At 43.0% G+C, this 12,658-nt stretch overlaps 1 protein-coding gene across 11 annotated transcripts in view; it reads left to right on the forward strand.

Moving 5' to 3' along the window:
• Positions 1 to 12,658, forward strand: part of PHLDB2 (pleckstrin homology like domain family B member 2) — a 72,855-nt gene that overhangs the window by 15,066 nt on the left and 45,131 nt on the right. For 10 of the 11 annotated variants that reach the window (XM_028726746.2, XM_028726743.2, XM_028726747.2 and 7 more), the window contains exons 2-3: positions 3,590 to 3,688; positions 7,383 to 8,719. In XM_028726746.2, coding sequence (XP_028582579.2) covers positions 3,643 to 3,688; positions 7,383 to 8,719 — 1,383 coding nt within the window. In that variant the 5' untranslated portion in view covers positions 3,590 to 3,642. Of the gene's footprint in view, positions 1 to 1,527; positions 1,632 to 3,589; positions 3,689 to 7,382; positions 8,720 to 12,658 lie in introns of all 11 variants that reach the window. The other variant, XM_028726744.2, reaches the window with a different exon arrangement.

Genomic DNA, 12,658 nt, shown 5'->3' on the forward strand with positions numbered 1-12,658 from the left:
GTACGTTTAGTGGGCTAAGAGAAGACTGAGAGGACATATTATAGTTGTCACAGGAGTGATGGGGGGACATTTCTGCCTAAGAGCAATGACACATTATCAAGTCCTGTCACTCTGGGGAAGTGGAAGTGTGGAAGGTGGAAGGAACTCCCCAAGTTGGCCATTGTGTGGTATTCAGTTTTATTCGGTGTAGACGCAATGAAATTAATGAACATGACTAAGTTAGATACATTGATTTCAGTGAGTCAACTCTTAAGGAAACACTTAGCTGAAGGTATTTTGAAATACCTTTTCAAAAAGGTAGAGAGGGGGGGGCACCACTGCAGCCCTTTGGCCACCTTATGTATATTTATTTTATTTTTTAACAACAAATTTTGCTTTTGTGTTTCCTTACGTATTTTAAGCATATGCCATTAGAAATCTGCACAGAAGCAGGAAGAGGCACACTGGACTTTAATGGGTCCATTCATTTCTAGTGCTCAGTGATCACCCCCCCCCCCCCCCGTTTTTTAGCGGGTGGAGAGCGTTCCACTGAAGCTTTCATACTGGAAACAGTTCCATTGGGCCTCATTGGCTTACTTGTCTGACCCTAAACTCCCTATTTTTGCATGCCACATTTTGAGATTCCTAAATAAGAACACAAGAACTTGATATTACCTTACAGAGAGCTAGGCCTTCAGTCCATGCAGCTCAATCCATTGTCTACCCTGACCTGTAGCAGCTATTCAGGGTTTCAGACAAGGAAACTGATGAATCTGGGATCTTGAGTTATGGCACTTCCCTATACAGTAGTACCTCAGGTTAAGAATTTGTACTGGAGGCCTGTTCTTAACCTGAAACTGTTCTTAACCTGAAGCACCACTTTAACTAATGGGGCCTCCTGCTGCTGCCGTGCCGCCGGAGCACAATTTCTGTTCTCTTCCTGAAGCAAAGTTCTAAACCTGAAGCACTATTTCTGGGTTAGCGGAGTCTGTAACCTGAAGCGTCTGTAACCTGAAGTGTATGTAACCCAAGATATCACCGTATTAACCTTCTACCAGATTTTTCTCACCTATCAGCTCTCTATAGCAAGCATAATACAGTCGTACCTTGGAAGTCAAACGGAATCAGTTCCAGAAGTCCGTTCGACCTCCAAAACGTTCGGAAACCAAAGCGCCACTTCTGATTGGCTGCAGCCAATTGGAAGCTGCGGAAGCCCCATCAGACGTTCGGCTTCCAAAATAACGTTTACAAACTGAACAATCATTTCCGAGTTTGTGGCATTCAGGAGCCAAAATGTCCGAGTTCCAGGGCATTCGGGATCCAAGGTATATATTTGAAAAGCAAAAACAAATGTTAAACCTTCAGGGTTTATCCAGAAAGTTACTTTCTGTTTACCAGCTTTATTTTAGCTTGTTTCTAAACCCTTTACTGCTCGCTTGTGGGTTAAAATATTTTATTTATTTATTTTTGCTCATAGAAGGCAATAGAAACTGTAAGTTTGGATTAATTTTTTTTTTATTTTCTTTTCTTTCGGTATTATTTCCTTAGACACTTCAAAAGTGAATCATTCTCCCACTGTGTTTTCGACAACTTGGCTCATGGCTTCATTTTGATGGAAGATTGTTTGTGAAGGCAGAGCTGTTGGAATTAAAGTCCGTTCCCATTTTCTTATACCAATAATATTTGTGCGGCACCTTTGATCTTTCTTGAATGTTCTTCAAACATCCATGTCTTAAGAACCTGCATACAAGGCTGCTTGCCGAGATCAAAATATTTTTTATGCATGTCCTCAAATAGCTTGCCTGTGTGTGGTATGCCAGCGAAACGCAGTGAAGAAAATAAACGAGCTCTTCCTCATTATGATCCTTTCTGATTTTATTAAATATTTTCTTCCCACTCTTCTGCTTAATGATGAAGTACAAATTACCTTATTTTTGTCAGTTTTAAAGAAGCTATCTCCTGTGTGCCTTTTGGATGGGGCAGACTAAACGTGAATAAATATATGTTAAAAAAGAGATCACTTCATGATCTTTGGTGGAAAACATGCTTAGGCAGTAGCTACATGAGTTGTGTCTGAGAACCACATTCCCTTTTGGAGCCAGTGTGGTGTAGTGGTTAAGAGCGGTGGACTCGTAATCTGGTGAACCGGGTTCGCTTCCCCGCTCCTCCACATGCAGCTGCTGGGTGACCTTGGGCTAGTCACACTTCTCTGAAGTCTCTCAGCCCCACTCACCTCATAGTGTTTGTTGTGGTGGAGGAAGGGAAAGGAGAATGTTAGCCACTTTGAGACCCCTTAGGGTAGTGATAAAGCGGGATATCAAATCCAAACTCTTCTTCAGTCACCCGAGGTCCACATGCCAAGGGTAGGAGGGCCAGAGGAAAAAGGGAGCAGAGCAGTGCAAACAATTTTTACCTTTCTACAGTTGCCTAGTTTCTGCAAAACATAGGGTCATAGAATCTTAGAGTTGGAAGGGATCCAAAAGTCATCTAGTCCAGGAATCTCAACTAAAGCATCCATGACAGTTGACCATCCAACCTCTGCTTAAAAATCTCCAAGGAAGTTTGTTGTTGTTGTTTTTTAAAAAAAGAGGTTCACACCCCTCTCTAGCCTCCATCCAGGCAAGTATTATCATAGTTCAAGGACACATTTCTACCAGACAAAAACAATCATATTATCATAGTTCAAGGACACATTTCTACCAGACAAAAACAATTCAGTGGAAAACAGAGCTAGTTCTGGTCTGGAGGTAGGAATGTGGCCTGAGAAGAATTTCAAGGGTGTGTGAGAGAGAAAGACCTTGGAGGGTTGCTTTTGGCCCCTCAGCCTGAGGTTCCCCACCCCTGGTATAACTGAGTAGAAAGCATTGTTGGCATCCATCTGTCTCTGGAGACAATGGAGGGTGCTTCTGGGGGTGAAGTCAAACTGCTGTGTTAGCAGCACCGAAGTGACCTCCCTGGATGCCCAGACCTGTGTATGGAAGTCCTGGGCTGCCCAAATGACAGGACCGCCTCCTCTCGGACTCACTGATGTGGTCCAAAGGAAAGCACAGCAGTTGGTTTGGCACCAGCTTGGGTGTGGCCACTGTCACATGCTGACAGCTTCTAAGAGCCCCTCCATTTATGTCACTGAAGGGGACCAAACAGCATATGCAAGAGGAATGACTAGGTGGATTGACTCTTTCTATCATCATGAATGTGACTGGTGACACATATGTGTCCTCCGAATGCAGATTGGAGAGAATGGGGAACTCTGGAGGACATTGTTTGAATGTTAAAATCTTTGACACATATCAGTGAAATGTCTATCCAGGGCGTGTGTTTATCCTTTGACCCCACAGAGCTAATCTTTTTCTTGATTTGGCTGTTGTTTTGAGGCCTCTTTCTTTCTGTTCTGCCCCCAGCCCACTCCCAGCTTCTGTTTCTGTCTTATTCAGATTTTTTATTTGTAACTTTTTTTTTGATTTTACGCTTATCAGTTGTGCTGCAGATCTGCTTAGTTTCAAATGGCAGCTATAATGCTTCAACAAGTAAATCAGATTATGTTTTCAAAGCATTTGTGACCATTACAATGGTTGGTTTATTAAAGTAACACTCTTTGTTTTATTTACAGGTGTCAATATTTACTTCGCTCAGCCTGACCGCCTGCTCCTTCTGGCAAATGATATGATGTCAAAAAGAAATAATCTCACTTACCAGAATCTTGGGACAGGTATGAGTTGTGTCATTTATATTTAGAGGGATGTTTACTTAACACAGGGGAGGAAGCGCTACAGTGAATGGATTCTTTTTTGGCAGTGTGTGTACCCATGTTTTTTGAATGTGAGAGTCAGAGAGAAAGAGAGAGAATGGGAGGATGAGTGAGATGTGCTTTTGTGTGAGTGGAAATGAATTGATGTACACTTCAGGCTCTAGCCAAGCTCAGTTTTGGCTTCAGACTCACCTGCCACTGGCATATGCTTCTGTGAGGAAAATGTTCCCCACCTCGGTCATAACATTTAATGGTTCTGGTACTGTTTAAATGTTGATGCCCAACTCTGCTGTACAGAACCCCCATAATTCAGCCTAGACACTGAGGTCCAGCTCCGAGAGCCTTCTGGTGGTTCCCTCCCTGCGAGAAGTGAGGTTGCAGGGAACCAGACAGAGGGCCTTCTCGGTGGTGGTACCCGCCCTGTGGAACACCCTCCCATCTGATGTCAAGGAAAGAAACAACTATTTGAATTTTAGAAGACATCTGAGGGCAGCCCTGTTTAGGGAAGTTTTTAATGTTTGATGTTTTAATATTCTCTTGCGAGCCGCCCAGAGTGGCTGGGGAAAACCAGCCAGATGGGCGGGGTAGAAATAATAAATTCTTCTCCTCCTTCTTCTTCTTCTTCTTCTTCTTCTTCTTCTTCTTCTTCTTCTTCTTCTTACTTCAGTAATTCACAAAATAAACCTGCACATGCTTTTTCAAAAGTGAGTCCTGTATGCTCTGTGAGGCTTATTCCTCAGTAGATGTGTTTAGTATTACCGCCTCACGTATGCCACTGTGGTCTGCTACAGGAAAACAAGCTTCATTTGGTTAGTCTTTCTGTTCAATAATGCTGAGTCTCCCAATTAGCTACCTATTTTAAGAAACCGGACAAGTAGGAAAAAGACAATGTATTCGTATAGCTTTAACTAGCAAATCCAGCCTATACAGATGAGACAGGCACTCTGCAATGAAAGCTAATCAATTTCAACTCTGGCTGACCTTCAGCTGGAAAAGGTTCTTCTTGCACCTATGAAAACAAACTGTTTTATCTGTGCTACGTTGGGAGTGCCAATAAAACCATCTCAGAAGTCATACTTCAGCAGGGAACTCCATATCAGAAACAGCTTAAATGGAGTCTAAATTTAAAAATAAATGTAGATATGTGATCAGTGTGGTAAGGAGAAATGTGCACTTATTAACAGGAAATATTGCATTAACTTTCTGTGTTCCTAAATCGTCTTGAAAAATCCATAGCGTTTAGCTGGAACCAAATCTCAGTCCCACAAACCTGCTTTGGCTACCTTAGTTCAGCTCTGGAACAAATGATGTGCTTTTCTGAACATATATTTTACCATCTACCACATTTGAGGTTAAGGGGGAGAGTTTTCCATTTCAGGGCAATTTTCCAGATCTTTATGGGTTTGCTGGCATGTTTGTCGAAGTTAAGTGTGCGGTTGGTCAAGAAGGGGGAAGTAGCAGAAACTTTCTTAGGCAATGGGCATCTGGTTGTGGATTGCTGGGATATTAAACATCCATGCTCCAGTCCTTAGGTGGCTGGTATGTGAAGCTGCACATAATAACTCTAGCAGTTGAATCAAATTGTTCTTCTGCGTGTTGGGTGGAGTAATGGAAGATACTTGCCAATGAATAATTTTTTCCATGTGCTTTGACTCCCTTTCACAGATGGATAGTCTTTTGTATCACCTCTGATAAATCTAAACTGTGTTTGACAAACTTTCAGGGGTTCAGGGGGAAATGCTGTCTGTTTTGTTAACTGGAAAACCTAGGTCCTTCCATCTAAGATTACAGGCCATGCTTAGGCAAAACAAACAGGTTCCTTCATAGTTGGAAAACAGAAATAAAGAGAAACAAAGCAATTTTATACAAACCGAACTGGAGATTAGTTTTAGGTGGTTTATTAGGTTAAAAAAAAGTAATACGCTTCAGCTCTGTTTATACAGAAACTTCATATACCAAGGAACCTGTCTGCTTTTGCTATTGATGGAGACCGAGACCTGGGGCATAGGAATTTTAAAATACATTTTCAAAATATGTAAAATCGTATGGAGTGGTACCTTGATTCTCAAACTTTAACCATTCAGGAAGTCCGTTCCAAAACCAAAGCATTCCAAAACCAAGGCGCACTTTCCCATAGAAAGTAATGCAAAATGGATTAATCCATTCCAGATTTTTAAAAACAACCCCTAAAACATCAATTTAATATGAATTTTATATCTAACGAGACCATTGATTCATAAAATGGAAACAATAAACAATGTACTGCAGACGCACAATCAATCGATCAGTAGCTGAACTGGGTTCCACACAGTCACAGAAACAAACAAAAAAGAGCCGCAAAAACAAAAACTCAAAATAAATAGCAAAAACAGACAGGCCTCAGCTTAACACTCAAAGCAGAAGTGTGGTACTCAAAACGGAAGTGTGACACTCAAAATGGAGCATATTTGGCTTCCGAAAGAAGTTCACAAACTGGAACACTTACTTCCGGGTTTGCAGTGTTTGGGTTCCAAGTTGTTTGCGTACCAAGGCGTTTGAGAACTAGCTGCTGCCATCCCTGATAAAGGCAGGATTGCACTACATAGTTCCTGTTGTACCATTTATTAGAAATGACATCCCATTAAGTATGAGAAACTTTGAGACTTCAGGGTGGATTGTGCTTCTTGGCAGGCAGGTGCAAAATAAAATACTTCTCCATGATAGTATTTTGATTGGAACTGTATTCATATTATAAAACATGAGTTTTTGTTCAAAGTCAGTTTGCCAGTTTACTAAAACTGCCAGCTGAATCCAGAGAGTTTTGGAAAAGGAACAGTATAGATTGTGAATCACACTACTATGACCTTTGCCAGTAATCCCATATAATTCTGCTATCTCGGCAAGATGAGAGACTTCATTAGGGGAGGGTATAAAGTGATTAGAGTGTTGGATTAGAACCTGGAAGACAAGGGTTCAAATCCCACCTCGGCCAGGAAGCTCGCTGGACCAGTCACTTTTTCTCAATCTGACCTACTTTTCAGGGGTGTTGTGAGAATAAAATGGAAGCCAGGAGAACCCATGTACACTCCCTTTTGCTTTTTGGAGGAAAAGTGGAATCTGAATGTAATAAATTTAATAATGTGGTCTGATCACCAAAGAAACTCTGGGTAATCTGGAAGATTTAGACAGGCCAATGGTACCTGTGACCCAGCAAAGCCTAATGAAACTTACCACCCATATACAGTAGCCAGTCAGAGCTTTAACCATCCAGCCCTTGTACCCCATTTCGGCAGGCAGGCAGGCAGGCAGGCAGTTAAAACAGGTTATTGTGTCCCTGGTGGGTCATTGTACATTGCTGGTTTGGTAGAAACACATGCTGGGCAAGTCTGCTATAGTTATTGCTTCCACTACATTGAGATAACCCTCTTCTCCACCTTGATTTTTCTTACAAGATGGTTATTTGAAACCTCCCCGAATTTTTATAAAGTACTTTGAAACACATTCTCTGAAAGTAACAATCATTATTGGATTATATGACCATATTTACTAGAAAGGCATTATGGATTTCATGCAATGTGAGTTTCTGCACATGAATTGTAATCTGATTGCAGGTTGAATGCCAAATAACTCACTTGCTGAAACTTTTTTCTTTTCCTTCTCTTCCTCCCTCTTTCAGATGCCAGTAAAATGATGGAAGAGTACGGTCACGGGCAAAACCAGGTGGAATTACAAAATCCCAATTTAGGGAAGGAGGGAGTGATGAATTCCCTTGAAAATGATCTCCAGGATATAATGGACAGGCTTAACCAGAAAAAAAATTCGCCGAGTCTGAGGTTCAAGGCAAACGGTGATTGTGCCGGTTCTTACTTAACACTCTCACAGCCGCTGCCACCCAAATCCAGCCCTGTGTCTAGCGTTAAGAGTATGTCGTCTGCTTCCAAGCTCCAAGGAAGCAAGCCATTGGCTTGTGAGAGCTCTTACCTTTCAGAAAAGAACATCTCTGGGAAACATCTGGGCTCCATTTCAGGCACGTCTCCATCCTTAAGTGGGTACAGCCTAGGGAAGAGAGACTTTGATATTTACGTTCCCAGAGAAAATGAGAAACAGTTTGGACATCTGGATAAGTTTCCCTACTCAAAGTATAGTCAGAAGAATAAATCTTACGATAACGTCTACTTCCCAGGAGTGCTGGATGGGCGGAAAAACGCTGCCTCTCTTCTTGCCATGTGGAATGGAAGCTCAGGGAATGAGATAATTCTTTCGCCACTCGGATGCTCGGGAGCGGCTAGTATGCCCTCCAGCCCTAAGCAAGGCAGGAGGATGAATATTCAAGATCTCCTTTCACTTCAGACCAGAGCAGCTAAACAGAAGGACCCAACCATGGACATGTTGGGGTCTAGAACCAGGAAGTATTCTGGAGGCTCCCTGAGCCATATGGGAGTTTATAGCCGTTCTTTACCCAGGCTTTACAAATCGTCAGAAAGCCAGCTGGTGCCGCTAAGTTTACCCCCAAGGAGCTCCCTTGGGAACACCAAAAGAAAAAAGATTGTGGAAAAAGATCTTCTACCTCAGAGTATTCTGGATGCTGACAATTACCTTAACTTTTCTTCCTACACCTCAGGGGTTTTGCCACACACGAACTTTGCATCTGAACCTAATTCCTATGTGAATTCAACTCTCAGTGTTCCTGCCAGCCCCCGCATAGCTCGGAAAATGCTCCTGGCTTCTTCTTCCCCGTACGGGCCTGACGACTTTGACAGACTTGGACTCTCAGGGACCAGCCCAATCAATTCTTTCACCCCTGTGGATCCCGAGAGAGCGTTCCCTATCAGAAGGAAAGTTTCCAGCAGTTCCATGGAGTTCGAGGAAATGGAGCTGGAAAGCCTCAGGCAGACCCATTCCATCCGGGAGCGAAAGAATAGCATTAGTTCTGTTTCCGGAAGGGATGACCTCATGGATTACCACCGGAGGCAGAGGGAAGAAAGGCTGAAAGAACAGGAGATGGAACGACTGGTAATGATACTTTCTGGTTAATTTTTAACAAGATGTTCTGCTTCCAAGCCTTTGCCCAAGTTAAAATTATTAAGTGGTGTGTGTGTGTGTGTGTGTGTGTGTGTGTGTGTGCAGGCGCTCACACACTGCTGTTGTGTTTTCAGATTTGGGTGTTTGACCTTGTACATGGGTGAGACAGTGTTTACTCTGTCAACCTCTGAAGTCAATTGGCCATGTAGTGTCCTGCCTTGAAATCTGGGCGGTCTAATGAAATCATATGTATGATGTAGGAAATTGATAGGAATTTCAGCCATTCATCCTGCGTGTTCTGCCAAAATGACCATATACTTAAAAGCCACAAATTATAGGCTGCAAGGATACAGCACTTAAAGAAAAAAAGTTGATGTCATTGTTTTGTGGTGGCTGGGTAAGTAACTCATGTCTCCCGCCTAAACTGTTTGGAGGCATTCTTGTGTGCATTTTGTTGAAGGGAGCAAACTGGAAAATTTTGTGACAGCATGCAGACCAGAGTATGGTCTGAAGGCATGTGATGGCACCACCTTGTGGGTGGCACTGTGGTCTAAACCACTGAGCCTCTTGGGCTTGTTGATCAGAAGGTCAACGGTTCAAATCCTCACGATGGGGTGAGCTCCTGTTGCTCTGTCCCAGCTCCTGCCAACCTAGCAGTTCAAAAACACACCAGTGCAAGTAGATAAATAGGTACCACTGTGGTGGAAAGGTAAACGGCATTTCCTTGTGTTCAAGGTATTCTGTTGTGCCAGAAGCGGTTTAGTCCTGCTGGCCACATGACCTGGAAAGCTGTCTGTGGACAAACACATGAAAGTGAGATGAGCGCCGCAACCCCATAGTCGCCTTTGACTGGGCTTAACCGTCTGGGGGTCCTTTACCTTTTACCTGCTGAAGCTAAACAGGTCTGGGTGGGTGGCCACCTGGGAACCAAATGTATGCTGCCTCAGGTTCTATATCAGAAGAAAGGCTGAATGTACCGGTAATTGCAAGAAAATAAATAAATAGATTGTTCAGTCAGAGCATATTTCCATTTGGGGGCATCATAGCTTGTGCCAGGCAGTTTTTAAAAATGGTGAGATAGCACAGGACTAACCTTCAAAGCGCTTTTTTTTCCAGGGAGAGTTCACACATGCATGTAAATCACTGCACGACTTGCAGTAAGTATCAAGTGGCGACTTGAATGTGTGAACGAGCCATTCCATAGAAAACAGAGTACCTCAAATAACAGTGGGCTTCATACATGCAGCTGTAAGTCATCAAGCCCGTAAGTTATGAGAAATCTAACAATGTGTGTGCATTCTGCACTGGCTCTAAGCCTCTTGTCATTGGTTTGCAACAGTCAGCAAGTATTCTGGTGGTTCCTGTTCCTAGTGTGTTCTGCTTGAAGGATGGAATGTGCAGAGAAACATGTTTCAGAGGCCTAGTGGGACATTAGAGAGTCATACTAGGTGCCCTGTGGCCGCACACGATAGAGGATATTCAGTGCTGATGTGGGTATACAGAGCTAAAAAGAGAAATCTCTTAATGAGAGATTTGGAGGAATCAGTAATTGTACCCTTGTGAAAGCTTGAGGAATAGTACTTATCATAAAGATAAAATATTTGTTTCTGATTCTGTTTGGCTGCTGTTTCCCTTACAGCAGCAGTTTCTTCTCCCTTTTAACAGCTTTCATCCTGTAATAGGATGTAGGCCTGCTGGTTTGTGACATGTGGAAAGAGCCTCGGTGTTTACATATGAAGGAATTTCCTCCCACTTAATTTAGTTTTCCATTTTTAGCATTCTAGAAGGGTAATTGTCTTTCAAGTTGGCCACTCAGAGGGCTGGGATTGAGGACTTTGTGTTCAAACCTTTGAAGGGCGTTAATAACCAACAATAACAGCTCTGGAAGGAAGCGTGTATTTGTCGGGCAGACCCCTTCCATCCTTGGCTTAATGCTTTTTTCAAAAGGTCAGCTGTTCTGCAGCTTTAATTGTACTATCCTTCAAAGGAGCCTCTTGGTGTTGTGCTTAGTTACAGGGCAAGCTGTGACGCCAGACTCGCTCTGCGTTTCTGCCCTGTGTGTGGAGAATCAAGCAAAGGACAATCTAGACCCATTTCAAGTGGATAAATAAGAAGCTAGTTTTAGCATCTTCTCCTCCTTACTTAAAAAAAAAAAGTGTTCAGCATTAATTATTCTCAGATCACAATAATTTATTCTGTTTTCTTGAGAACTCATTCAAATGCACAAGTAGGGATGTTACATTTCCAGGAACCTTGTAAGTATGCCATGGAGGATTCCCTGCCTCTTCAGGGAAAACAATGAAATAATGTGCAATATTAGTGTCTCACTTTGAGGCTACAATCTTAGGTCCAATTTATGTGGGAGTAAGCCCCATTGAAGCAAATGGGAAATACCTCTGAGTTGGTATGTATAAGATTTCTCTGCAAGAACATAAAATGTCCAATGTCTGGATATAATTCAGGGCTGTTTATTTGATAGTGACAGTGTGGGGTTGCTGGCTTTCTGGGTGGCGCTGTGGTCTAAACCACAGAACCTAGGGCTTGCCAATCAGAAAGTTAGCGGTTCGAATCCCTGTGGCGGGGTGAGCTCCCGTTGTTTGGTCCCAGCTCCTGCCCGCCTAGCAGTTCAAAAGCACATCAAAGTGCAAGTAGATAAATAGGTACAGCTCTGGCGGGAAGGTAAACGGCATTTCCGTGTGCTGCTCTGGTTCGGCAGAAGTGGCTTAGTCATGCTGGCCACATGACCCGGAAGCTGTACGCCGGCTCCCTCGGCCTATAGAGTGAGATGAGCGCCCCAACCCCAGAGTCGTCCGCGACTGGACCTACCGGTCAGGGGTACCTTTACTTTTACAGCACCAGAGGAAGAATTGTTTGACTCTTTCTCCTGCTCTATATTCCTGATCCAACTTACCCCCCCAAAACTAGGCCCCTGTGAGTTCCACTTCCAATGAGGCAGATATATGACTAGCAAGCAGGGAGAATTCTAGCTTCTGGAATTGTGCATAGATCCTTCGTTTACCAAGCAGAGATAAAACATAGATTTAACTCATAAAAGCCGAAGCTCCTTCCATTTCCATAGCATGCCTAGTTCCTTGTTGGCACATCAATTCAGGAACAGTAGTCAATATCATGCTTGATCGTGGTACTGACCCCTTTAGCAAGTTAGCATATTTTTAGTAACAGGGTTCTTCTGCGTGTCTGACGAGAGGCAGTGCTGAATCTTCTGGGATCTTTCAGCGACACGTGGCCAAATGATTTGGCCCAGTTGGTTAGCCTTTGCTTCTCTGTGTTCAAGCATTGGACCATGGGATAGCTCAGCTGGTGAAGCAAGAGACTCTGAAAATCAGGGCATGGGTTTGAACCCCACGTCAGGCAAAAAGATTCCCACATTGCAGGGAAGTTAGACTAGATGAGCCTCATGGTGCCTTTCAACTCTACAATTGTCTGGTTCTATTATTCTGTCTTGCTTTCATGCCTCAGGCTGCTGACATATTGAAGTTAGGGAATGGACTGCTGAAGAGAAATGGACAGCTCTGCCTCTGGCGTCCAAATTGAGTAAAACCAGTCTGCAGTTTAAGGACGTGCACAGTTTTGCCTCTAGATGGTGCTACTTAATAAAAAATTCTGTAATAGATACGCAAAAGCACACATAGGGTTGGTTTCAGTTGTTTTGCATCCCATCTCAGTGATTAAAATAGCAAAAAAGGTTATTTATGTATGCCACTACTGCGGCCCGGGTTTTGTTAGCCCTAAAATGGAAAATGAGCATGTCCCAACCAAAGAAGAGTGGCAACTTAAGTTGACAGAATATGCGCGGCTTGCAGACTTAACATATAGAATAAGAGAACCAGAACATATGTTTAGAGAAGATTGGGAAATGTTTATTGAATATATGGGGGGAAATTGTGTACACTTGAATACATTGGCAGC

The sequence above is a fragment of the Podarcis muralis genome, chromosome 4 (genome assembly GCF_964188315.1).
Source record: "Podarcis muralis chromosome 4, rPodMur119.hap1.1, whole genome shotgun sequence".
NCBI lineage: Eukaryota > Metazoa > Chordata > Lepidosauria > Squamata > Lacertidae > Podarcis > Podarcis muralis.